The following is a 27,998-nucleotide window of genomic DNA, read 5'->3' on the forward strand; positions in this document are numbered from 1 at the left end:
CAATCCAGAACAATTAGCCAATGGCTCTACATAAATAAAAAGTTTAAAACCCGTACAATAATTTAACGTATTTAAAACTAATAAAAAGGTACAACGGACATGGGTGCCGATAAGTCGATGACCACGGCCAGCGTAGTTCCGAAAACCCAAGGAATAAAGTTAATAGAATACCCAGGGAAACAAAAAGAAGGTTGAGGAATGACGAGTGTTTGTGGAAGAGTACGACAAGCCCTACAATCGTGCACTAGAAAAAAAGCGGTGGTTTCGAAACTATGTGGCACTAAATCTACTTCGCCTGGAGGTGGAGCTTCTAAGCTTCCTGGTTTTGCAGCTTCTACTACACCCAAATCTTCCTTTCAATTCTCCTCCAATAGGTGAATTGTTCCACAAACCTGCTATTTTTATGAGTTTCTTTGATTTTAATGACTGCCCATTACAACCATTTCAATGTTATGATATGATAAATCATAAATGTCACATCTTTTTTCAGTTTGTTGAGTAATTAGCGATCTGGGTTACAATATAGAATTGCTCATTGTAATTGTTTTGGCTGTAGAAAATGACCTTTTTGGGGAACAAGTCTTGTCTTGGAGCTCGCTTATTGTTACTAGGGTAATAGAGCCTAAATGATTCCAGAGCACCCATTTTAACTCAATTTGAACTTGGTTTTGTTTATCTTTTGAGACTTAAATGAAAGTTGTCTTAATTCAAAATTGCTATTAATTGTAGCAATAATCTCACTTCTTACGCTTTTTTTCCCCTTTGTTTTGTTAGTTAGGGCCGTTTTTTATGTAGTAATAAGCGTGCATCCGTTGGATTAATGGTGAGTTTGATTTATTGTTTGATGAAATGATGATGCATATGTAGGCTTCCGGTGGAGTTGAGGTGCGTACAATCATTGATGCCTTTGCATAGTGCTACTGCTTCCGCCTTGTTCACTTCCTTGCTATCAGTTCCTGCTCAGAGCTGGGGTTCCCTTTCTCAAGGTAACTTTTTCAATTATGTGTTCAGCCAATACCATTATTAACTTGAAAGCATGATTTTGTTAATTTAGGAGGCGTAGACTGTAAAAATCATGGATGTTGATGTAAACATGAATGGCCACATTCTGCCTGTGTTTTTATGTTGATTTGCCTGTTGTGAGCTTCTCCACACAAGCGGAATGTGATGTAGTGGAGTTGTTTTTCTTCTAAATTGTACTCCCTCCATTTCAGCTAATATTCCCAAGGGCTCGATTGGAATAAATATAATTATTAGTACTTGAGTAATGGAGCCTAAAACAAGAAGAAATAAGAGAAGATTGGTGGTTAGTGGTGGTTCTGGAGGGTGAAAAGAGGCGGTGAGGTGGGGTGGGGGGGATTTGGTTAACATTTCCTCCCTTAATGATGTAACTATTACTCTATCTTTTTCATTTCTATCTTCCACCACCATCATTCTCCTCCATTTTCTAGGTCACTTAAGCTCTATTACCCCTTAACAATTACCTTCTTTCCAAGCAAGTCCGTTGTTTCTTTCTTGTGAGAGAAATTTTGAGCAATAGGGCTTATTGACTGAAATAAAGGGAGCGTAATTGAATATAAGGGGTTAACATCTTTAATTTTGTGATGAGTATACACTCTCCATCCTATTTATATGTCGACTTTGATTGATATTCTCTCACAGTATACAATAATTACAACTTTTTAAAATCGATGACGTTAGTATTTCGGTAAATTGAACATGTCAAAGTATCTTCATATATGTTTGTAAAAACTAATGGTCAAAGTTGACATTGGTTGACCATCAATGAGGAATAAGGACAATAAATTTCAAATGTACATAGTACTATCTAATTACCCTTGTTTTGACTGTCACTATTGTAAGTTTGAATTGTGATGATGCATTAATATGGAGAGCAAATCAACATGGTAGGATATTTAGCAATTTGGCCTATATAGCTATATTTTACGGGGTTACACTTTGTATGCCGAGCTATGAAATTGTATGCGTTTGAGGAATGACTTCCTGTGCCAGCTGCCAAGATTTGATTTAACATGTTGCTTGTGTATGGATTTGTCTCCTTTTTATTTTTTTTTATTTTTAACTTCTATACATGAAGCTACCTTCTGTGCAGTATGTTTTTTATATGTAAAAGGAACATAATAGAGTTATAAGGTTATGATTAGCTTTAGCTGTCTTATATGTTGGTTCCTTGTTCACTAAAAGGAAGTATTCATGTAAATCTAGCATAAATCAGTACCCAGGGTATTTGTCAGTAAGACAGAGAGAAAATTTTTGAAAGAACATTATGCTATGGTTTCGGAGCTTGATGGTTTCTTGAAGCTTATTTAATTCTTCAAATCAAGCTCGCGTTTTTGTCTTAATATTTTTAAAGAAGCTCATTTGCTTCTTCAAACCAATCACACATCTTAATAAAAGTAATAAACATTTTTTAGTTATCATCCCAGTTTTCTCCGGTTGACTGATTCAGTTACTTATGTCTCTTCTAAAAGAACCTTTCAGTATAGGCTAGCTTATATTTGTAATACGTTTCTCATGCTATTTGACAGGAACCATGCTGGATGATTCTTAATTACCATAAACTTTGTCTTTCCAACTATTCCAAGTACGATTCTTATAGCTGATTCATAATTTGAACTTCACCTTATGCATATTTAGCTCATTCGATTGTTTTTATTCCCACACTCTTTATATTAGCATTAAAATGATTCTCACAAATTAAGACACTAAATGCTCTGTTCTAATTGTGTACTGTACTTGTACGAATGAAAGCCCATTTTGTTATTAAGTTATTAACCCATAAGGTTCGCCGCCAATCTTTCAAAGCTTATGACCGACTCGTAAAGTGTGAGTGACCCTATTAGTTAGAGATGGAGGGTATTATACAATAGTTACTACTAGCGTAAAGATTGTACATTTGTTTAATTTTTATCGTGGAAGGATGTGTAGTAGCTTGGTTATGTTTGCATTGAGGTGTTAACATTCAGAGAAGAGAAGGACGTAAGTCAGGGTAACAGTAAGTATTGCTGATGTTTTGAATCTAGATTCTGAATTTTACGGAGTATCTGTTAAGCTCTCATATAACTTCTTCATGAAGCTAAACTTGATATTTTCAATAGAAGAGCCCATATTGACCATATATTCAAACCATAGAGTTCTTCATTTTGTTTTCGTTTTTGTTGGCATTGTAGTAATACTCCCTCCAAGTCGTTGTTTTGTTCCCTTTTCTTTTGGGCACAAGAATTAAGCAAATGAATTTAGACCACACAAAAGACTCTACCCCACATGGAACTGAATTTGGACCACACAAAGGTTTCCAAATAAGGAAAGAGGGAACAAAACCCGACTAGCGTGAAAAAGGAAAGAAGGAACAAAATAGCGACTTGGAGGGAGTATTAGAATATAGATATTACTCTTGTACTAGCTTCAACCCATTTATATCGTGCCAACTTGACTTCGTTGTTAATGTTGTTCAACTTTGATTACTAATTTCTGTTAACAAGCGTAAAAAACCTTGTAAATTTTTTCTAGTGTAATCAAAACAACAATTTGCGTGTAAGAATGTTGATAAAAATTATCAATTAACTGTCTTAGGTACATTAAGGAGTTAAGGACAATATAAGTGGGGATGGGATGGACTATGTTTTCATACAAACAGGCACATGTGTGGTATACTGCTATCGTGTAAGAGAGTTTTATGTGGTTGATAAAAGAAAATATTAGCCTGAAGAAATAATGGTGGTTGTACGGTATTTGCGGGCACGAGTTTATAGGCTATGGAAGTCTTAGGAGGTCTAGTAGTAAGTTGGGTGAAATTGATGAAAGAAACGTGTTATCCACATGAATATTTCTGGACTACTATGTGGTTTCCTCAACTCTGTGCAAAATTTCATGAACTTTTCTAAACTTGTATTGTTTCTTTAAATATTTTATGCAGACCATCGCAAAGTTTTTCACTTGTTTAGATATGAGATGAGATGAAAGGCTCCCTGATCGGGCCCTAGCCGTTTAATCCCACTTACCACCAGCAAAACTGAATTGTCTTTTGTTGTTTTTCTATACGATTGTTCTTTAATTGAGTAGCATTTTCTCGTTTATGTGGGAGATTGTTGGGAATTGGGATTGTTTATGTGGGAAAGTGGAGAGAAATAAGTTTGAGAGAAATAAATAGTTTTTGATTGAAATGTTTTAGTTTGATTGATATTGATTGATAATATAATTGATTGAATTGATTTGATTATATTACAATGCCTTAGTATTACATGGTATTTATAGGTGATACGCACCCTTTCATATTCTAGGTTCCCTTTCATATTCTAGGGTGTATGCATGAATCATCTAGATTCATAGTACATACATACATTGTACATGAATGATCTAGATTACATGAATCATCTTGATTCATTGTACATACATATGCCTGAATAATCTAGATTCATGGTATTAACTAAATGCATGAACCTAAATGAATCTGGAAAAGTCTCATTATTTTAACACTCCTCCTTGAGACTTTTGTCCATAACTCCGAGCTTGAGTCTTAGAAACTCAAATCTGTTTCTTGGTAGAGCTTTAGTAAAGATATCAGGAAGTTGATACTCGATAGGACAATAGATAAGCTTGACTTCTTTCTCTCCATCTCGAATGGCATGAAATTTGATCTTCATATGCTTTGTTTTGCTCTGACAAACTGGATTCTTAGCAATAGCGATCGCTGATTTGTTATCTATTAGAACCTCTGTTGAATCGTCTTGTGTGTGACCTATACCGGCAAGTATCTTCCTTAGCCAAATAGCCTGATTAACTGTAGCGCTTGCTGCCACGTACTCTGCTTCAACCGTAGACTTGGATACGAGGATCCGACACGGGTACGGATCCGAGTGTCGGATCCTTGAAATCTCAAAAACAAGGACTCGGATACGAGGATCCAAATTTAAATTTGGACTCTGCTAATTTTTATTTTTTTCTGAAAAAATTGATTATTAGTTAAAAAAAACAAAGAAAAGAAAGGAGAAGTAGTTTCTTCATGTTTAACATGAATGAAGACTTTATTACAGCATTAAATTCATGTCAAGATCACCCCTGATATAGGGCTGATATAGGGCTGCTGTACAAAACAGAGGGTAAGAACAAAATACTCTCACACCGATTTCTCATAGAAGGATCCGTCAAGGATCCATGTCCGGATCCTGTCCACCGGATCCCCATGGTCAAGTGAAGAGTCCGAGCATCACAGGATTCAGCCACAACACCACCTTGTTTCTTAGACATCCATGAGAACATCCCGGAACCAAGTGTGAAGGTATAGCCAGAAGTGCTTTTCATGTCGTGAACTGAACCGGCCCAATCGCTATCAGAATAGGCTGTCAATTTTGGCTCTACACCGGATTCAAACATAACTCCAAAATTTGAAGTCCCCCTTAGATATCTCAGGATTCTTTTCGCTATTCCCATATGAATGTCACTTGGTTCAGTCATGAACCTAGAAAGTAGGCTTGCCGCAAACATCAAGTCTGGTCTAGTTGCTGTGAGATAAAGCAAACTACCCACAATGCTTCTGTATTGTATCGCATCTGCCTTCTGGTTGCCATCAGATTTGGATATATGCTCATTAATAGCCAGTGGTGTTGCTACTGGTTTACAATGGTGCATCTTGAATTTTTTAAGAATATTCTGAGCATACTTAGCTTGAGAAATAAAGATCCCATCTTGAGATTGGTGAACCTCCATCCCAAGAAAATAGTTCATGAGACCCAAATCTGTCATCTCGAACATCTTCTTCATCTCCTCCTTGAAAGTAACAATCATGTTGTTGTTATTCCCAGTAACGAGGAGATCGTCAACATAGAGGGAGACTAAGAGAAATTCATTGTCTCCTCCCTTCTTCACATAAAGTGTGTGTTCATTTTTACTTCTCACAAAACCTTGCTCCATAAAATATGAGTCGATTTTTGTGTACCATGCTCTAGGCGCTTGTTTCAAACCGTAAAGAGCCTTCTTTAATTTGTACACACATTCTTCTTTTCCCTTGGCAACATAGCCTTCGGGTTGATGAACAAAAATTTCTTCTTCAAGCTCACCATTGAGGAAAACCGATTTGACATCAAGCTGATATATTTTCCAACTCTTATGTGCTGCCAAAGCAATAAGAGTTTTGACGGTGTCTAGTCTTGCTACCGGGGCAAAAGTATCTCCATAATCAACCCCGGCTTCTTGTGCATAGCTTTTGACAACCAATCTCGCTTTATATTTTTTGATCGTGCCATCGGGATTTAATTTGGTCTTATAAACCCATTTGACGCTGATCGCTTTCCTGTCTTGGAGTGGATCAACAAGCTCCCAAGTGTTATTTTTGATGATCATGTCAATCTCATTTTTCATTGCTTCCTGCCACTCTTTGGTCTTGGCGGCTTCTTCGTAGTTATTTGGTTCATTAGTTGCAAAATAGCATGATTCACACAACTCGGAACCCAAATGAACAATAGGACAATTTTGATAGATCTCAGATACAGATTTCTTTCCTCGCGGACTTGTAGCATTCTCATCACTGGAATAAGGGGATGATGGCTCCGGATCGCTATTTTGTGGTGTGGAAGATGAGGTAGGCGTGTTACCAGCGCTGCGAGGAGTGCTTGGTATACACTCTACTGGCTCTTCAGGAGATGAACCAGATTCTTCAAATATCACACTTCTTCGTTCAACTTTCTCTTCTGCTCAATTTCACATAGAATTTTCATCGAACTCCGCATCTCTACTGATGATAATTTTCTCAGTATTAATGTTGAAAATTCGGCAGCCCTTTGATTGTGTGCTATAACCAAGAAAAATTCCTTTCTCGGTTTTTTCATCCAACTTGGTCCTCGTTTGAGATGGAATGTGAACATAAGAGACAGATCCAAATACTCGAAGATGTTTGGCTGTTGGCTTAATTCCACTCCAAGCTTCAATTGGAGTCACTCCTTAAACTGCTTTAGTAGGGAGTCTGTTGAAGTATACACGGCTTCTGTTTTTTCTTTCTGAAACTCCATTTTGCTGAGGTGAATAGCCAACTGTGAGTTGATGCTAACACCCTCGTCTTCACAAAATTTATCAAACTTTCCTCTGTCCGATATGATTCTTTTCATCTTGCACTCTGTTTGTGTCTCCACTAGAGCTTTGAATTTCTTGAAAACGGGGAACACATCTTATTTCTCACGCATGAAATATACCTATGTCATACGAGTATAGTCATCAATGAACAAAATGAAGTACTTATTCTCGCTTAAAGAAGGAGTTCTGTGGGGACCACAAACATTGGTATGAACAAAATGATGTACTTTTTCCTTTGCTCTCCAGTTGCTTGTGTGAGGAAAAGGCTTGTGATGTTGCTTACCAAGTTGACATGCATCACACAGATTTTGGATAGGAGGCAAAGAGGGAATATCACGCACTATATTCTTCTGGTATAAGAAATTAAGCGCACCACTGTTGAAGTGCCCATATCTCTTGTGCGAAAGCCATGTTTCATCACTTTGGACTTTGTTAGCCTGCTCCAAAATGTATCTCAAAATAGAGAAAATGCCTTGTTTTGCATTTTGATTTTAGCAATTTCCCTTTTTTGTGGATCATAGATGATGCAATGTTCATCTTTGAAGATTACGGAATAGCCATGGAGCATCATTTGAGGTATACTCAACAGGTTTTCACTAAGATCAGGTACTAAGAGAACATCATTGATAAATTTAGTACCTTTCTTAGTTTGGACAGCAATGGTTCCCTTTCTTTGTGTCTCTAAGACGGCTCCATTTCCCACACGAACATGAGACTTGTTTGAAGTATCAAGTTGAGTGAAAATCTTCTTATCATGAGTCATATGGCTTGTACAACCACTATCGATAAGCCATTTTTGCTTGTTGCCAGAGTTTTCACTTTGACAAACTTAAAATAGATGATCCTCAATTGCTTGGTGGGTGGACTGATCTTGTGAGTTTTGTTTGGCTTTAATTTTACAATTTTTCTCAAAATGGCCAAACTTCTTGCAAAATCTACATTGTAGTTTGGGTTTCCCCTTAAACCAACAATTTTGTTCCGAATGATTGTTTTTGCCGCAAGTGCCAGATGGAGGAAATTTTCCAGGTGTGGATGAGCTATTGTTACCCTCCACATGTTTACCATTACCTTCTTTTGGATAAGGTAACTTTGATTTGTGCTTAGTTTGGAAAACACCTTTAGTTGGGCTTTCATTGCTTTTGATGAATTTTTTCTCGTGTGCCAACAGTGAACCAAACAACTCGGTAGTGCCTAAATTCTTCAATCATAGAGGCAATAGTATTGAACTTACTATTGAGAGTTACTAGCACCTTTGGAACGATTGTGTCATCCCTTGTACTTTCTCCATAAATTTGCATCTGATTTACAAGTTCCATGAATCTTGACGAATATTCTTTAATGTTTTCGTCGTCTCTCATCTTTATATTTGCATAATCTCTTCTTAGTTTATTGTAAACTTTCTCGGACCCATGAAATTCCTCCAAAAGAGTGTTCCAGGCTTCTTTTGCTGATGATGCCCGGATGATTTTTGGTGTTATGTTGTACTATGGATATATAAAAGTGCCCTCGCATCTTTCATTTCATCAGTTTTTAGTTGTTGTAGTTCTGGAGCGGAATATTCACTTCCTTCTGCTCTTGCTTCAAAACCCTTTTCCACAATCTCCCATAAATCACAAGACTTTAAAAATAGTTTCATTTTGACACTCCAATAATCGTAACTTTCTCCTGTAAAGTTTGGATTGCAGGGAGAGAAACACTTGAACTTGAAGCCATATTTCAAGAGGCCCTTTAAGATCCTTAATGTCTCTGATGCCAAATGTTGGGAATTGGGATTGTTTATGTGGGAAAGTGGAGAGAAATAAGTTTGAGAGAAATAAATAGTTTTTGATTGAAATGTTTTAGTTTGATTGATATTGATTGATAATAGAATTGATTGAATTGATTTGATTCTATTACAATGCCTTAGTATTACATGGTATTTATAGGTGATTTTTTTTTTTTTTTTTTTTTTTTTTGATTAGGTAAGAAAACTAGGTTGATCCTCTAGGATAGGACCAACCTATCTCATCCTTTCGAATGAGGAAGGTAAGTTGAAGCCACCGGCTATCAAACCACCTCGAAAGAGTTGGACATGAATGTCCAAAATGGTATTTATAGGTGATACGCACCCTTTCATATTCTAGGTTCCCTTTCATATTTTAGGGTGTATGCATGAATCATTTAGATTTATAGTATATACATACATTGTACATGAATGATCTAGATTGCATGAATCATTTTGATTCATTGTACATACATATGCCTGAATAATCTAGATTCATGGTATTAACTAAATGCATGAACCTAAATGAATCTGAAAAAGTCTCATTATTTTAACAGAGATCAGGCAGGCATGGCATTTAAGTGGTGTAGGTTTTCAAATATCTAGCTACCTTTTTTAATGAGTAGAGGCTAAGTTAAGGACCTAAACTTTCCATTTTATTCCAGTTAAGGACCTATACTATTAAATTTTCCGGTTAAGGAACTCAACATTCAATTCTGTTAACCCTCCCCTCCGTTAGTTTTGAGCTCATATTTCATTTTTTACTGCCGATATCGATTTGCCCGTCTTCTTCAATCATATTCAACCTTCCTCAATTTATCAACTTGGTCTCCCTTTTTTCCAGTTCTTTTCGTTACCAATGTCTCTTCTTCAACATATTTTCAAAATTGCACTTTTTTTGGGTTCTAATCCTTGATCCTTGAAGGATGCTCCCAAAAACCAAAATTATCTCTTATATATAAGACCATAGCCATCGATCATCACCCAAAAACACCACCTCTATGGCAGGGATAGGATTTTTTTAAACAGATCCTATAAAATTGGTGGATAATTCCAAAACAATATTAGGTATGCTTAGTCAGAATATTATATGGTGAAGTTAGCTATATAATTGTAGGGTCAGATTGTATGTGACTATGTGTGCTTAATTCAAATATTAATCCGTATAATTTTAGAGTAATAAGCTTGCATACTTTGCGGAGGAATAAAGGGACAACGCAAAGTTTTTTAAAAAGAGGAAAAAGTTCAAAGATGATTAGTGACAAACCAGTAGATGTTCAGTAAAAATTAAAAAGCAAAAGAAAAGTAACGGAATTGCTAACAGAAAGCACGTCGAGTCCCTTAACTGGAAATTTCAGAAGTACAAGTCCTTAACTGGAAAATAATTAAAAGTTTAGGTCCTTGTCTTATGCTTAACTCCTTTTTTAATTCTAATGGGGCTGGAAACTCGCTGTTATTTGGCTTTGGGATATGATGCAAATCATGCAACAAAGCAAAATGTTCAACTAAACTGCATGCACTTTTGTTTATGAGAAACAAGTCAAACAATCATTAATCAATTCATTTCGCGGGATGGGATGGGGTCATTTGGAAACAATTTGTCGACATTCTGAATGTCCAAGTAAATTTGCATACATTCTACTCGTCTTTAATTCGCTATAGGCTGGACCATTGATGGCTAGATGTTATATTTAGATGTTAATTGTCTCTTTCAAATATAGAGTTTGGTTTAAACACTGACTCATTTTGGTGACAGGATTTGCTACTCCAACGTAACGAGGCCTGGTATCGTGCCAATTCAAAAGGCACAAGCAGTACCTATTTATAAACAGAGTACTTTTTTGAGGTATGAACTTACTATAGGTTATGTTTCCCGAGTGACTATCGGAACTCGTTTCTGGAGGTTATATCACATTCATTTAGAGATTTTCATTCAACTTGAAGTTGTTTCTTTTCATCAATGCTATACTGCTCTCGTAGTGTTCATGGAACACAAACTCATTTGCTACTCTCGAAGTCCGATTGTCATTTGTGACACGCTGAGTTCTAAATGGCCGTGAGATTACTATGGGATACTGTCTATTAGGTCATTTGTCATTAATGCATACACTATTATGGAAAGAAGATAATATACGACCTTACTGATAGATTCAGGACGAATCTATTATGAATCTATGCATATATACAAAGGCGTGGTCCATTGTACACTACTAATGCAACTTGATTTGAAAAATCCATGAAAATCTTACTATCTTGTAGAGTCCTAGACTCCTAGCACAGCTTCCTTTCTTGCATAGATGCGTCCCATTTAATCATTTATAAAGTTCTTTGTACAAAAGGTTTGTTGGTGTGAATGATACGGACTCTCATCTGTTAAATACTTGGTCAGGGTCCGTTTTGTAACTAAACCTAAAGATAGAAAAAGTGTTGTGAGTGTGAACTTATTGGTTTGCCTTTAATACCTAGAAGAAGATTGTCTTAGTCAAGTCTTAGTTATGGTGTCTTAAGCTCTCACTTAATAAAGTCAATATCGTGGTAAAATGTATTCTCCATGTCTCATTTGTTTACATTTGATTATAATACCTCTTACAAAGAATATAAATGGTAAACAAATGATTGAGATAAAGGGAATAACTTGCTAATCAGTATAAGACAGTTGTGTTCTGTTGTCGTGGCTATGGTGTAATACCATCATCTTCACTTCTTTCCCTCCATTTCTTCTAATACAAGAATATTAAGTCATTATTCATTTTTCACCTCAACAAATAATTAACCAACATTTCTGGACAAGATCTAGACAACTGAGAGGTAATGAAAGGAAATAGAGATGGGAAGAAATGGAGAGAATTCCAATTGCTTCTTAAATAACTACCCAAAAAAAAGGTTTTCTTAATCTAGTGGATGATAGATAGATTTGACATATTAATTTACCACGAAAGCAATATTTGGGGTGGCAAAAAATGAAATTGGGGGAGGGTGATGCCCCTCTTACCTTTCCAACGTGTATAGTTTGGTTGATTAGTTAGTATAGTCTCAAACAAAACATGTGCATTTATCCTACCAAAAGTGATGATACTTAGTCGATTTGTGCGAGTAGGGTTGATTGATGTTTTGCTATATTGAGGCCTTGAGGGTGTCGATCATAAGCTTTTTGTGGTTCATTGAGTTATAATGCCAATTGACTCCGTCCCAGTCAATTGTTGTCTTTTGGTTTTGGCACAAAGACCAAAGAAGAAGGAGGAGCCAATTATAAGATGATAAGTGGACCAAATTGAGTGTAAATGAACAAATTGCTCATCAATACAATTCTAAAATAGAAATGATAACAATTGACTGAGACATCCCAAAATAAAATAGGACTACAAATAACCGGGACGGAGGTAATATTTAACTTAAATTGTACTCCGTATCAATATAATACGAGTGTGTTGGTTGAGATAAAACACTATTGGTAATAATAGGAGTAATAATAGGAGCATGTATACTGATTAGTCTAACACTAAGGTTTTGTTTGAATACCAAAATAGAAGGAAATAGAAGGAAAGGGAAGGGAAGGGAAGGGAAGGGAAGGGAAAGGGGTAGTGGATGTTTGAATATAATTTGTCAATTTTCCTCCAAATCTTTTCTTTGATGGAAGGATTTTGATTTGCTTTTGAGCAGGGAAAATAGATCCCTCCAAGTACCTCCAGTAAGTAGATTATACATCTGTTGTACTACCACCAGCCGTATAGTTTCTTAGTATTATAATAAAGTTTTTGAGTTTTGTTTTAAAAATTATGAATTTTATTAAATTTTCCGAGTTCATTCACTTAAACATTAAGCTAAAAAAATTCAATAAAACTCAAAAAGATTATATATATATATATATATATATATATATATATATATATAGAGAGAGAGAGAGAGAGAGAGAGAGAGAGAGAGAGAGAGAGAGAGAGAGAGAGAGAGAGAGAGAGAGAGAGAGAGAGAGAGAGAGAGAGAGAGAGGTTCTCATAAGGTCCTTACATCTTATAAGTCCCTAAGTCCTTATAAGGACCTTAGGATGGAAGGGATGGAGGGATGAGATTACATCTCATTCAAGGGTCACAAATGAACCTCCCTAATCTCCCTTCCTAATTCTGTATAACTCCTCCTAATTTTGTATAACTATTCCACCATTCTAATCTCCCAACTCACTTCCTCATTCACTCATCCTCTCTCATTTCTCACATTCACTCTTTCTCTCTCATTTTCTTCCCACCCTCTCTAAACAAAAAAAAAACCAAACTGATACAAAAAAAAAAACCCAAACTAAAACAAAACAAAAACAAATAAAAAAAAAAACCAAAACAACTCCCACATCCCTCCACCACGACCCTCCCTCAACCACCCCGCACACACGCCGCCACCTCCTCCCCCTCCTTCACAGCACCGCCGCCACCTCCTCCCCTCCTTCATGCCTCACCGCGCGCCGCCGTCTTCTTCTCCTACATTTTTTTTTTTTTTTTTTTTTCACAGATCCGCCGCCACCTCCTCCCTCCTTCATGCCTCACTGCCCCCACCACCATTCACGACCCACGTCCCCACCCCACACCGAAACCACCGCACGCCCACCACACGACTGCCTCCCTCCTCTCCAACCCAACACCACCGACCTAACCGCGCCATCACCCCTCTTCTCCTTTTCTTTTTAGTCACCAGGATTCGGATCCGGTTTTGATTTTTTTTAATTTTTTTTCCTTCAAATTTGTTGGTTTGTGTCATTGTGTGTTTTTCTGGTTTTTGTTTTGTGTCTTTTCGTTTTATTCGTCTTTTTATTACCTTTTGTTTTGTTTTTTGTCTTTTCGTTCTTGTTGCTTTACTTTTTTTTTTTTTTACAGATTTACTTTACTTTTTGTTGATTTTGTTGAGAAATCACGGTTTTTTATTTTTCAGATTTTTTTTATTGGTTAAATTTTTTAATCTCGTATTGTTTAAATATGTGTTGTTATACTATTTACGACTAAAGTTATACCCTTAAAACATTAAAGTTATACTATTTACGACTAAAGTTATACCCTTAAAACATTAAAGTTATACTATTTACGACTAAAGTTATACCCTTAAAACATTAAACTTATTTTTTATTGTCTTTTTTTTTTTTTTTTTTTTCAGATTTACTTTGGTTTATTTTTGATTTTTTGTATGGACTTTTGTTTTTTGTATGGGTTTTTGATTTACTTTGGACGTTTTTTTTTCTTTGTGTTTTTTTGTTGTTTAATTGAATACCAATGTTGTTTTTGGGTTGGTTATTTTTTTATTTTCTCAGATATCGTCTTTTTCAAATCTCGTCTTTTTGGTTTTTTCTTTTTGATTTGTTGGGTTGTTCTTTTGTTTTCATTTGGTTTTTTTGCCTTTATTTTTTTATTTTTATTTATTTCATATTTTGTATATATTGTTTTTGGTTTTTTTTTTTTTTTGTTTTTTCTGTTTTTTTTTGTTTTTTTTTTATTTTTAGTTAAGGGTTGTTTTTTAAGGGTTTATTTTTGACTTGTTTTTGTTTTTTGTTTTTTGTTTTTTTATAAAAGTTCACTATTTGCGCTTAAAGTTATACCCCTAAAACATTAAAGTTATACTATTTACGACTAAAGTTATATCATTAAAACATTAAAGTTATACTATTTACGACTAAAGTTATACACTTTTTACATTAAAGTTACACTATTAACATCCAAAGTTATACATTGTATAAATTGAAGTTATACAACCATTCAAGTTTGTTTTGTTGGTTTTTTTTGTTTGGTTTGGTTTTTTTTTTTTTTTTGTTATTTGTTTTTTTTTTTACTTATTGGTTAATTTTTTATTATTGTTATTGAAGTTTTTTTATTGTACTTTTTTGACTTATTGGTTTATTTTTATTCACAATTTATGATATGTAACTGACAATATGTGTAACTTTACTATCATCTTCTTATGTGTTGGTTCAAATCTTAATTTATATTCCAAAAGTTATACAATTTTGAACTAAAGTTATACAAATTTGGACTAAAGTTATACAAAAAATGACTGAAGTTATACTATTATGGAATAAAGTTATACAATTTTGGACTAAAGTTACACAAATTTGGACTAAAGTTATACAAAAAATGACAGAAATTATACAAATAAGGACTAAAGTTATACAAAAACGGACTAAAATTGTACAAAAACGGACTAAAGTTATACAAATATGGACTAAAGTTATACAAATAAAGACTAAAGTTATACAAAAATTGACTAAAGTTATACAAACAGTACTTATATCAATTCAAATTTGGACTAATGTTATACAAAAAATTGGACTAAAGTTACATAAAATTATATAAATTCCAACAAATTTATCGAAATGAGTAAAAGTTATACAAAAATAGACTAAAGTTATACAAATGTGGACTAAAGTTATACAAATAAGGACTAAAGTTATACAAAAATGGTATAACTTTAGTCCTTTTCTCTATAACTTTAACCCAAAATTGTGTAACTTTAGTCAATAATAGTATAACTTTAGTCCTTTTTTGTATAATTTTAGTCCATAATAGTATAAATTTATTCCTTTTTTGTATAACTTGAGTCCAAAATTGTGTAACTTTAGTCCATAATAGTATAACTTCAGTCATTTTCTGTATAACTTTAGTCCATAATATCGGTGAAGTTGCACACAATATCATTGAAGTTGTACATAATATAAATTAAAGTTATACATAATGTCAGTGAAGTTATACATAATGTTGATTGAAGTTATACATAATTTTGAATAATTTTATAAAAAAAGAGATTGGAGTTATAAACATTGAAATTTGAGAAAAAAATAAAATAAATATATACATTTAAATTTAAAGACTAAAACTGAAAAATTTATATAACAAGACGAATTTTAAAGAAACGACATTTGTAAAAATAAAAAGTATATCACAAAAAAAACGGTATTTAAAACCCGAAATTTAAAACAAAACAAAAGTATAACATGAAGAGATTTGAAAAGAATAAGTAACAACAAAAACCAACAAAAATTAACAAAAAAAAATAAACCGACCCCAAACAACAAATTTAACACAAAATCTGAAAAAAAAAAAAGTGACGAAAAAAACCGAGACGCAAAAAAAAAAAAAAACCAGTTTATAGAATTTACCGACGGCGGTGGTGGAGGTGGGTGGCGGTGGGTGGTGTCGGGTAGGATAGTGGTGGGTGGTGGTGAATGAGGAAGAGAGGAATGAATGATTTATTTGGGTTTTTTGATTTATTTGGATTTTTTGAGTTTTTTGATTTATTTGGATTTTTTGGGTTTTATTTATTTATTTAGGTTTTTGGGGTTTTTTATTTATTTGGATTTTTTGGGTTTTTATTTTTTGGGGTTTGTGAGAGGAGATGAGTTGTGTGATATGTGAGAGAAGTGGATGAGAGGAAAAGAAGTTAAAGTGAATTAGTGACTAATTAGAAGGATTAGTGAAGGAGGAGAGAATGAGTGATATTAGTCCATAAACACACTTTTTGGAGGTTGATCTTGGCCATTCATTTTCACCATCCAATGGCCCTTAATAGAACTTATGGACTCAAATACATATGTTGGGCCTTAGTTGATCTCTTCTCTCTTCACCATCCAAGGGCCCTTAATATATATATATATATATATATATATATATATATATATATATATATATATATATATATATATATATATAGTCCTCCTCTCAAATTGAGTCCATAAGTCCCTCTAAGGGCCTTTGGATGGACTCAATGAATGGTTGAGATGCATTTGATTAAGGGCTATTAAAAAGAAAAGGAAAAAAATGTGGATGGTTGGATTGAAATGGGTGGTTAAGATTGAAAATTAACAAAAAAAAATTACCACTAATCAAATTTCTATACATTAATTAATTTTTCTTTCTCTCTCTAGCCCCTAATTAATCAGTTTTGAGTTTAAGATTTCAGAAGTGTAAATGTAATGTTGTATGAGTTTTACAAGTGTAAATGTGAGGTTTTACGAGTGTAAATGTAACATTTTAAGAGTGTAAATTTGATTTTTTTGTGACGGAAATTTTGAATTTATATAATTTTAACATATTACAAGTGTAAATTTGATGTTTTACGAGTGTAAATGTAACATTTTAAGAGTGTACATTTGATTTTTTGTGACAGAAATTTTGAATTTATATAATTTTAACATATTACAAGTGTAAATGTGATGTTTTCCGAGTGTAAATGTAACATTTTAAGAGTCTAAATTTGATTTTTTGTGACGGAAATTTTGAATTTATATAATTTTAACATTTTACAAGTGTAAATGTGATGTTTTCCGAGTGTAAATGTAGTATTTTAAGTGTAAATTTGAAGGTTTAAGAGTGTAAATTTGGTCCTTTGAGTGTGACTTTGGTCCTTTATAAGTGTAACTTTGGTCCTTTTAAGATTAAAACTTTAGTCCGACTCCCAACAAACACCACCAACGCCGTCCTCCACCACCAACTCATATCCACGAAAATATGAGTCCAAATATATATAAATTTAACGAGTGTAAATGTTCAGATATACGAGTGTAAATGTAAATAAATATGAGTGTAAATGTTAAGAAATATGAGTGTAAATGTACACAAATACAAGTGTAAATGTTAAGATTTATGAGTGTAAATGTAAAGAAATATGAGTGTAAATGTTAAGAAATATGAGTGTAAATCTGAAAAATGCGTGTAAATGTAAAGAAATACGAGTGTAAATGTACAGAAATATGAGTGCACATATGAAGAAAAACCAGTGTAAATGTAAAAAAATCTACTATATATTTATCAGATCTAAAAGTGTAAATACTAAAACTAAATCTGAAAAAACCGACTGCAAATACGAGTGTAAATGTGAAGAAAAACCGAGTGTAAATGTAAAGAAATAAAAGTGTAAATGTAAGTAAATACGAGTGTAAATGTAAAGTGATACGGGTGTAAATGTAAAGAAATATGGGTGTAACATTAAAAAAAAATATGAGTATCTATTTTATAGATCTAAGAATAAAAGTAGATCTAAAATTTTTTAACTGACCAAACATAAACCATTGAAAACGTAGATCTAAGAACAAAAGACCATTGAAAACGTGTTAACTGACCAAACAAAAACAAAAACTGACCAAACCAAAACCATGTTAACAAAACCATAAACGAACAAAACCATAAACCATTGAAAACATCGTCCTCTTTCTCACCAAACGCCATCAAATCTCGATTTTTTATTGATTTATTTTGGATGTTGTTGTTGGTTGTTGTTGACGACGGTGTTGGAGGAGGCGAGAAGGGTGGTGGTGGTGTGAAGGTGTGCGTGGTGGTGGCGGATGTGTGGTGGTGTTGTTGTTGCAGATCTGGGTGACGGGTAAGTGGTGGTGTGTTGGATGGTGTCGGGTGCGGTGGGAGGTTGTCGTGGTGGTGGCAGGTTGTGTAGTTGTGGGAGGTGGCGAGGTCGTGTTTTCAGATCTAAAGAAAAAAAAAAGATGGCGAGGGTGGAAGTGGCGGCTGATGGCGTGTGGTGGTGTGCGTGGTGGTGGCGGATGTGTGGTGTGATGGTGTGCGTGGAGGTCGTTGTGGGAGGTGGCGAGAATGTCGGTTTGGTGGAGGGAGGTGGCGAGGGTGGTGGGCGTGGATGTGGGTGGCGGTGTCGGTGTCGGTGGCGGGTGTGTGAGTGGTGGGTGGTGGCGGGTGTGTGAGTGGTGGGTGGTGCGTCGTGGTGGTGGCGGGTGGTGTATGGTGATGACGGATGAGGATAATGAGAGAATGAGGGGGACATTTTTTTTGATTTTTTTGAATTATTTGGTTTTTGATTTTTGTTGGATTTTTGAGAGGAATTGAGTTGTTTTGATTTTTAGAGAGATGAGAGGAATGATAATTGTGAAAGATGAGAGAGAAGTGAGTGAAAAATAAATGATATATAGTAAAATTAGTGGTTGATTAGTGAAGGTAGTGAGGGAAAGTATTTTATTAGCATTAATCCCCTAATTTTTGGACTAATCCTTCATTTTTCTCCTTCAATCTCAGCCCCCCATCCTATCTTTTTAAGGGTCCTAAAGAGGACTTATGGACTCAATGGATTTTGGTGGACTCACTTGATATATATATATATATAGAGGCGGGATCTCGTGAGTTTGGTTCTTATGGTGAGTTGTGAGTTTGGAAAATCTCAGCCATTGAATTAAGAAAACCAACGGCTTAGATTAGATATCTTAACATTAACAATAGGTCTTGGTATAGACGGATGAGGCGTATAGACGGGTGAAGACCTCTAATAAAATGGGTAGGGGGAACAAGGTGGGGCACCCCCATGTGCTTCCCACTTTATGGCAAATGGGTATTTTGTGAGGGGAAATGGTATCCGTCTATACGTATAGACGGATAGTGTCCGTCTATAATGAGAATTTGTGTAACATTAAAAAAAAAAAAAAACAACATCCAGCCAAAAAAAAGGATCAGACTTTAAAACACATCCCCCGCCTCTCATGTTCACCCACACAATCAACCGCACCTACCACCACGACTACAGTCAGCCGTCGTCCACAACCACCATGACGAACGCCAATGGCATCATCATCCACCCCAGTCACTGACGACGTCGCCAACCAACCTAAACGACGCTGTCAATATCATGAGGTTTTGTTTCGGGTATTTGTAATCTTACGATTTCTGCTGTTTTCCGAACGATTTTTTTTCAGATCTCTTACTTTTGATTCAATATTTTTCGTTGAAAGAATTTATTTCAATTTGTTGATAACATTTTATGATTTTTATAGATTGGTTTTGAATATTTTAGTCGTAATTGACTATTTTCGATTTAGTTGATTATTTTGATTTAATTTAAGGTTTAATTTTCGTTGATTTGTAATCTTGTGATTACTGTTGTGGTTACATAAGTACGGGTTGGTGACCTGCTTGGTGTTTGTTGTCGGATTTGATTCGCATCGGGGCAGCAGCAAGAATGAAGGTGAGTTCATGGTGGTGGTCTTGAAAAGGAGTTGAAAGGTAATGGAGGATTGAAGTCGCTTGCTTGCTGGTTGTTGTCGGGTTGAATTGTTGATGACGAAGTCCGGTTCGGCATCGTGGTTGCTGCCGATGTGGAGGGTCGCCTAAGCTACTGCCGATGTTGAATTGTTGAATTGTTGATGACGAGGTCGGGTTCGGCATCGTGGTGAGTTGGTGATAGCAGGAACGAAATCAAAGGATTTTTACTTCTGCCTGTCGAACAACTTCTGATTTGCTCATCTCTTAAATCAAATTTGCTGGTGATAGGCAGTTTGTACGAAAGCACTTCACAAACTAAGACCGAGATAGGCAGTTTGTACGAAAGCAACCTTTCACTAAAATACTGAAAATATAAATACAACAGCTTGTTTTATGGTGATCCGTGATGAAAATTGCATCACGAAGTATGTCAATTGATTGCTACCTTGATACCTAGAAAGGCAAGACTCTTCAGTCAGCCAAAGAATAGAGAACATTGTGACTACTTTAGATAATAAAGTAATAACTGAGCTTATACATGTTGACATAAATTAATAAAAGAATAAGAAAACGAGAGGACAGTACTTCCTTCATCCCAGTCAATTGTTTGCCTTTGTTGTTTTTTTGAGAGGAAGATGTAAGTAAAGTAAACAAATGACTCGAACGAAGGGAGTATAAAATAAAGATTTCAACAGAACTAAGCAACTGCTTCCAAGACAAGTATCAATTTACTTGTGCCAGTGGTAAAGGTAGATCCAAGGATTCAGTTAACAAGAGGAGAAAGGTTGACTTCAGTGGTCCCAGTTTTTACATCATCCTAAACATCTTCGCACTCTACACCTTTCTTAACAACCAAATAACTAGTAAGCCATGTTTCGGTTTCTGCAACCATTTTCAAATTGCATCTTTGTTAAACAGGTCACTGGATTTGTGGTAAGGTCGGATGTTGTCAAGGTAAAGCTTATTTCAGTTGGCCATCACATCAGATGCTAAACAAGTCACACAACTCTCTTTTGTTTTTCAATTCAAGCAAAAGGTTGCCTGTACCAAACACCATTTACATCGCCATAAGTGGGAGCTTTGAGGCAACGGGGTAATGTAGTTACTGCTTTTGTTCAATTTCATTTAAATACATTTTGGCTACAAGACACATCGGTTTGGTAGGATAAAGACGGAGAATCAGTTCTACTCTCTTACTACTGGCGACTTGGTGTCTTTTGTCATTTATTTGGCAGGAATAACATCACAATAACACCAGAATAATAGCACAATAACATGCGGTATTAAAAAGAGTAAAAAAATCAAAGTAGTAAAAAAAAATCAAAGTGATACCGGAATAACATCAAAATAACAGTAGAATAACAATAGAATAACAACACAATAACACTTGGTAAAAAAAAAAATCAAAGTGGCACCGGAATAACATCACAATAACATGCGGTAAAAAAAAAAAGAGAAAAAAATCAAAGTAGTAAAAAAAATCAAAGTAGTAAAAAAGTCAAAGTGACACCAGAATAACATCACAATAACAGCAGACTAACAGTAGAATAATAGCACAATAACACGAGGTAAAAAAAATCAAAATCATAAAAAAAATCAAAGTGGCACCGGAATAACATCACAATAACACCAGAATAACAGCACAATAACATGCGGTAAAAAAAAAGTAAAAAATTAAAGTAATAAAAAAAATCAAAGTAGTAAAAAAAATCAAAGTGGCAACGGAATAACAGCACAATAACACGTGGTAAAAAAAGAAAAAAAATCAAAGTCGTAAAAAAAATCAAAGTAACAGCAGAATAACATCACAATAACAGCGGAATAACAATAACGGCAAAATAACAGCACAATAACATGTGGTAAAAAAAAAAGAGAAAAAATCAAAGTCGTAAAAAAAATCAAAATAAAAAAAAGGCACAATAACAACATAATAACACAAGGTAAAAAAAATAAGAGTAAAAAAAATTGAAGTAAAAAAAAACCGGTACAAAAAGAAAAAGAAAAAAAGGTAGATATATATATATATATATATATATATATAGAGAGAGAGAGAGAGAGAGATAGGATCTTGTGAGTTTGGTTTCTTACGGTGAGTTGTGAGTTTTGGCTTTGAAATCTCAGCCACTAGATTATATTAGAGATGAATGGCCAAGATCTAATCTTACCTGTCATATATAACCACTGTCATTTATTTATTTTCTCTTTTTCCTAGTATTACTTTTTTTTTACTTTAATTTTTTTTAATCTCTTTTTTTTAACTCGTGTTATTGTGCTACTCTTTTTTTTTTTACTTTAATTTTTTTTCTCTCTTTTTTTTTACCTCGCGTTATTACGCTTTTTTTTACAACTTTGACTTTTTTTTTTCCTCTTATGTTTTTCTCTAATTTTCTCATTATATATATATATATATATATATATATATATATATATATATATATATATATATATATATATATATATATATATATATATATATATATATAAGCTTAGTTAGTTTTGAGTTTTGACGGGGAAAAAAAAATTAAAATCTAACTTATAAATTTTAATAAGCTCAGAAAATACACATATGCTCGAAATAAATAAAGTTTGAGGTAATAAGCTCAGGAAAAATACACATATGCTCAAAAACGAGGTAGTACATCTGATGTATATTCCATTTTTTCCAAATCTCTACTCCTCCATTTCCCTTCAAACTTATTTGCTATCTAGACAATCATATCATATAATATATTAATCTTCTAAGTCACTGTTTATAGAGTCCATTTTTGAAATAATGGTCAAAAATAAAATATTTGTCGTTTCGGGTCGGTTTTGAAAATATTTGTCAAAATGGTGTCCACGTAGGCTCGGGATTTCTAGACCTGAAACACGCCACTACTAATGGCGTGTTTTGTGAAGAAAACACGCCATTAGTAGTGGCGTGTCTTTACAACAATTTTTTTCCTCAACTGACTGAACTTTAAAAAAAAAAAAAAAAATACATAAGACACGCCATAGGGGATGACGTGTTTCCCCTCCGAAACCCGCTATGGCGTGTTTGTTTTAGTCTATTTTTTAATGAAGTTTCTTTCCCTACTCATTATAAACACGCCATTGGTAATGGCGTGTTTTAGGTCCAGAAATCTCAAGCTTACGTGGACACCATTTTGACAAATATTTTCAAAACCGACTCAAAACGACAAATATTTTATTTTTGACCATTATTTCAAAAATGGATTCCTGTTTACATAACATCATACAATTCCACCTAATATGACATGACATTTCATGAGAGCATCTTCTAACTTTATCGCTGATATGACATCATATAATTTCACCAAATATGACATGTCTTTTTATGGGTAAATAAGAACATCTTAAAGCAAAAAAGTGATATACTGTTAACATTCTTTCCTAATTTAATGACATTGATTGTGTATATTAATTACGTTGTATGATATCAAACTTTTTATAAATTGAGATTTTATCTAGAGAAAAAAACGTTATTCTAACAAAAAAATAAAAACCATTCTATTCCTAACTAAGATCTCTTTGAAACCACTATATAAAAAAAAGTTGATGTAAAATAATTTTTTTTGGGAATAAATACATGTAATAAAATATTTTTTTTTTTTAAAGTAACTTTTGTTATTTGGAGAAGACCAACCCTAATTAATATTGTCAAATAAATGCCTCTTATTTTATTGAAATTATGATTCACCCGGCAAATCACGGGTATTATGATCACTTTAAATTAATTTTAGGTGCATTAATAAATATTTTTCACTAATCTTTTTATATAAGGTTGAGCTCACATGTCGTATGGAGTTGGTAGACCTGTCAAACTGGTCGAACGAGTGGGAACGTAAGCCAGATCATACTGGTCGGGTCAGAATACAGGTCGGGTCATTAGGGTTACGGGTTGGATTATAGTCAAAATACGGTGTCGAACGCCTTTTTTTAACACTATTTTTAAATCGAGAAAATAAAAAAAAAATAAAAACATATTTAATATTCATATTTTAATCATATTAAATAGTTATAGAAGTATTAATTTATATTGTCACAATTATAGAAATTCAGTTATTTTAATTATTATTTATTATTAAGTTACAAAAATTTATAATATTATTTTTTTATTTTTTTACGTAATTAAAAGTATAAAAACTAATTTATTATTATTATTATTATTATTATTATTATTATTATTTTAAATCATCTTCAAAAGTATAAAAACTAATATAGATTATTAATATTTTAATAAAATTCTTAAATCATCTTTAATCTAATAGGTCGATTTATTCGGGTTGGGTTTTGACCCTAAATTAACGGGTCATTTCTGGTTTGGATTAAACAGGTTATTTCGGGTGGGGTTTCGACCCTAAATTAACGGGTTATTTCAGGTTTGGGTTAAACGGGTCCCGTGTTGAGATTTTATGGGTCTTGACCTTGGAAAAAGTAGATCAGGCGGATCAGGTTTACAGGTCGGGTTAGAATTTAACACCTCTAAGGGCTCGCCTGGAATGAAGGAAATAATTAATGGAGTAATGTTTTAAGGGAAATAATTAATGGGGAATTTAGTCCAGGAAGTAATATGTTCCTCGTTTTTAAGTTTGGAATGTTAAGAGAATTATTACTGGAGTAATCTATTTTCAGGTTTGATAAAAGTGTAATTTGTGCCTCCCCCTTATACTAAAAGAATAAGAGATCTCCAAAATTTTCCCGCCTAAATGAATTTGGCTGTAATTGGGCTTTCATTATATCATATATGTAACTGGGCTTTTATCATATCGTATATGTAATTGGGCTTTTATCATATCATATCTGTAATTAGGCTTTCATTATATTATATCTACAACTGGATTATAATGAACTTCCCTTTTCCACCGATTAATACAAAACATTAATAATAATAATAAATTTTACAATTAAATTTCAAATTGAGTTAAATACCAGTTGTATAATTGTTATTTTCTTTAATATTCCTATCTAAAAAACCGTGCATTAGTGCGGGATCTATACTAGTTATGTATAAAATGATTTCATATTTGTTCAATATAGAGAGTAATGCACTACTCCCGTAATAGTTACCCATGGGGGAGGGTGGGTAATACAACCCTTGGATGGAAGTAATGAGTTGCCTAGATGAATAATCACTCTCATATACCAAACTCGCTAAAATGACCCCAAATTATTACTCCCTTATTTTTTCCACCCTTTTCTCCTCAATTCAAGCAAGCCCTGTGTGTTGGTCCTAAATTAGCAAGTTGTTTTGTTGTAACTTATTCTTGGGTAGCGTTTCAAGATTTAAGGGTTTATAACCATGAAAAAGGGTTTAGGTTCAGACATATTTGTAATTTTGGTCAATTTGACAAATCTACATAATACTATGTAGACCAATAACGTTTAATTTGTTAATGGGGAAGATCAAACTTTAAATTCTATTTTTCTCTAATTATTGTACAAAGTACAACATTAATTGTAAAAATGTTATCCGCGTTATTTAATACTTCCTCCATTTTTTTATCTTCTCATTTGTATTATTATGGTCTCTAAAACAGAACTTTGACCATATCTTCCGACTTCTATTTTGTTTTTCTTTTGTCGAAAAAATTATTAAACAAAAGATATTTTGATAATAAATAAATATTTTATTTTCAACATATTTACGAGTAAAGTTCAAAAACTTTGGCTTTCAAAAAGCAGATGAGAAGATAAAAAAAAAAGAGAAAATATAAACAAATTTTAAAACAGACCGTGAATTTCACGGGTTTAAAACTAGTTTAATACATTAATCCTCTAAGAGCATCTTAAAACAGAAAAAAAAAAGATAGATACACTAAATCATGGGTATTAAGATCTCTCTCCTAATTTAATACAATACTCCTTTAAGAGCATCTTAAAATAGAAAAAAAAATATACTACTAAAATTATTTCCTAATTTAAGGATATGATTGTGTATAATAATTACGTTGTATGATATCAATCTTTTAATAAATGTAGATGTAGATTTTATTTAGGGAAAAAAATGTTATTCTAACAAAAGAACAAAAACCAAATTTGTTCCTAACTAAGATCTCTTTGAAACCAGTATACTTGAAAGTCGATGTAAAATAAAATACCATTTTTTTTGGGAATAAATACATGTAATAAAATAATTTTTTATTTTTTTTAAAGTAACTTTTGTTATTTGGGGAATACCAATCCTAATTAATATTGTCAAAGAAATGCATTTTATTTTATTGAAATTATCATTCACCAAGCAAATCACGGGTATTATGATCACTTTAAATTAATTTTATGTGCGTCAAATAAATATTTTTCATTAATTTTTTTTATATAAGGTTGAGCTCACTTGCCGTACGGGTGTTGGTAATCACGGGTATTAAGATCTCTTTCCTAATTTAATTCATTAATCCTCTAAGAGCATCTTAAAATAGCAAAAAAAAGATATACTACTAAAATTCTTTCCTAATTTAATGATATTGATTGTGTATAATAATTACGTTGTATGATATCAATCTTTTAATAAATGTAGATGTGGATTTTATTTAGGGAAAAAAACGTTATTGTAACAAAAAAACAAAAACCAATTTGTTCCTAACTAAGATCTCTTTGAAACCAGTAAACAAGAAACTCGATGTAAAATAAAATATATTTTTTTTGGAAATAAATACATGTAATAAAATAATTTTTTATTTTTTTAAAGTAACTTTTGTTATTTGGGGAAGACCAACCCTAATTAATATTGTCAAAGGAATGCTTTTATTTTATTGAAATTATGATTCACCAGGCAAATCACGGGTATTATGATCACTTTAAATTAATTTTATGTGCGTCAAATAAATATTTTTCATTAATCTTTTTATATAAGGTGGAGCTCACATGCCGCATGGGTGTTGGTAGACCTGTCAAACTGGTCGGACGAGTGGGGTCGCAAGTCAGGTCATACGGGTCGGGTCAGAATACAGGTCGGGTCATATAGGTTACGGGTTGGATTATGGTCATAATACGGGGGAAAAAATAGTGTCAAACGCCTTTTTTTTACATTATTATTAAATCGAGAAAATATTTTTTATTTTTTTAAAAGTAATAAAAAACCATTTTTCATCTATGTGAATCACATTACTTTGATCATTGAAAATAAACTGTTTGGTATGTTTATCATATTGAAGGTGTGAAAGATAATACATTAATCTATCAAGAATGTTCTTATCTGTCAAAAGTGACTTGATTGCACTTGTATGCGAATCTATGAGATCTGCCTTCACCCATCTGCTTATTGTTGATTGGCTAACACCCATCCTTTTACTAACTTCATGCTGAGTTGGCCTCTTAGCAAAGTCCAAACTCTCTAGGTTAGAAGTGTCAAACTCCTTTCTTTTTGGCATCTTTCTACCTTTGAGCTTGCTATTGACATTGATATCCCGATCTGCAACATGTTGAATCTTAGCTTTATTTCAAAGTTTGGTTACTGTTTTTCTGCATACCCCAAATTGTGCTGCAACTTCTGCCATTCCACCATACTTTAGTTTTCCCTCAATGCTTTTTTCTAGTAAAAGATCACAAATTCTCTCTTTCCAAGTTATCTAGATTTGGCTTCTTCATTTATTGAGAATTTATTGAGAATGTTTTTTGTTTGATTTATGTAATGGTAAGCAATGATTGTTTTGGCTCTACTCAAATAAATGAGGCTAAGTGATCACAACCTCTCTATTTATATACCCTTTGAACTTTGCACAATGTTTGAAAACTATTTGGGCGCAAAAACTGAAATGTTTGTGATATTTGGCTCCTAATTTGAATTTGGTGCTAAATTTTCATATTTAAGGCAACTTGCTTTGATGGATTTAGACTTTGACACTTTGATTTTTGGTTCAAGGACAACCAATTTGGCTGACAAGATAGGAGAAACCCATAATGAAAACTGAAGTCCTCTGATCACCTTTGATCTTCCGTTTTTTTAAATGTAGATTAATTTGCTGTAATTTGTATACTAATCAGCTACTAATCTTATGTAATTTTATTTAATTAACATTGTATTATTGGTAAATGGAGGCATGTCTCCATATGTAATGGTTGTTAAACAACCAAGTTTTGTATACTTAGCTATAATCCGGCCTAATTTTCAAAGTTGAAGGCTGTTAATCTTAATATAAATAGAACGGTTTAGCAACATTATTAAGCATGTCAAATTTGGTGTTTAACTT

General features: G+C 33.3%; 1 protein-coding gene across 6 annotated transcripts; it reads left to right on the plus strand.

Moving 5' to 3' along the window:
* The first annotated feature begins 38 nt into the window (after positions 1 to 38).
* LOC141623732 (uncharacterized) lies at positions 39 to 27,983 on the plus strand. 6 transcript variants are annotated; one of them, XR_012533558.1, is made up of 5 exons: positions 39 to 374; positions 868 to 986; positions 2,550 to 2,605; positions 10,605 to 10,694; positions 27,671 to 27,983. XR_012533558.1 is itself a non-coding variant. In XM_074439881.1 (4 exons), the coding sequence occupies exons 1-3, from the start codon at positions 199 to 201 to the stop codon at positions 2,570 to 2,572; spliced, it is 318 nt and encodes a 105-aa protein (XP_074295982.1). In that variant the 5' UTR covers positions 39 to 198; the 3' UTR covers positions 2,573 to 2,605; positions 10,605 to 11,313. The 6 variants fall into 6 exon arrangements, 2 of the variants coding, with proteins under 2 accessions (XP_074295982.1, XP_074295983.1); XR_012533557.1 differs by lacking the exon at positions 27,671 to 27,983 and adding an exon at positions 19,779 to 20,341; XR_012533560.1 differs by lacking the exon at positions 2,550 to 2,605 and adding an exon at positions 20,728 to 20,902 and having other exon boundaries at positions 40 to 374.
* Positions 27,984 to 27,998: the final 15 nt, after the last annotated feature.

The sequence above is a fragment of the Silene latifolia genome, chromosome X, assembly GCF_048544455.1.
Source record: "Silene latifolia isolate original U9 population chromosome X, ASM4854445v1, whole genome shotgun sequence".
NCBI lineage: Eukaryota > Viridiplantae > Streptophyta > Magnoliopsida > Caryophyllales > Caryophyllaceae > Silene > Silene latifolia.

Bases quoted from the DNA above. Each gene is read 5' to 3' on its own strand.
- LOC141623732 (XM_074439881.1), top strand. From the start codon at position 199: ATGACGAGTGTTTGTGGAAGAGTACGACAAGCCCTACAATCGTGCACT. The intron at 375-867 runs GTGAATTGTTCC...ATGCATATGTAG, and splicing joins TTTCAATTCTCCTCCAATAG to GCTTCCGGTGGAGTTGAGGT. The intron at 987-2,549 runs GTAACTTTTTCA...GCTATTTGACAG, and splicing joins CTGGGGTTCCCTTTCTCAAG to GAACCATGCTGGATGATTCT.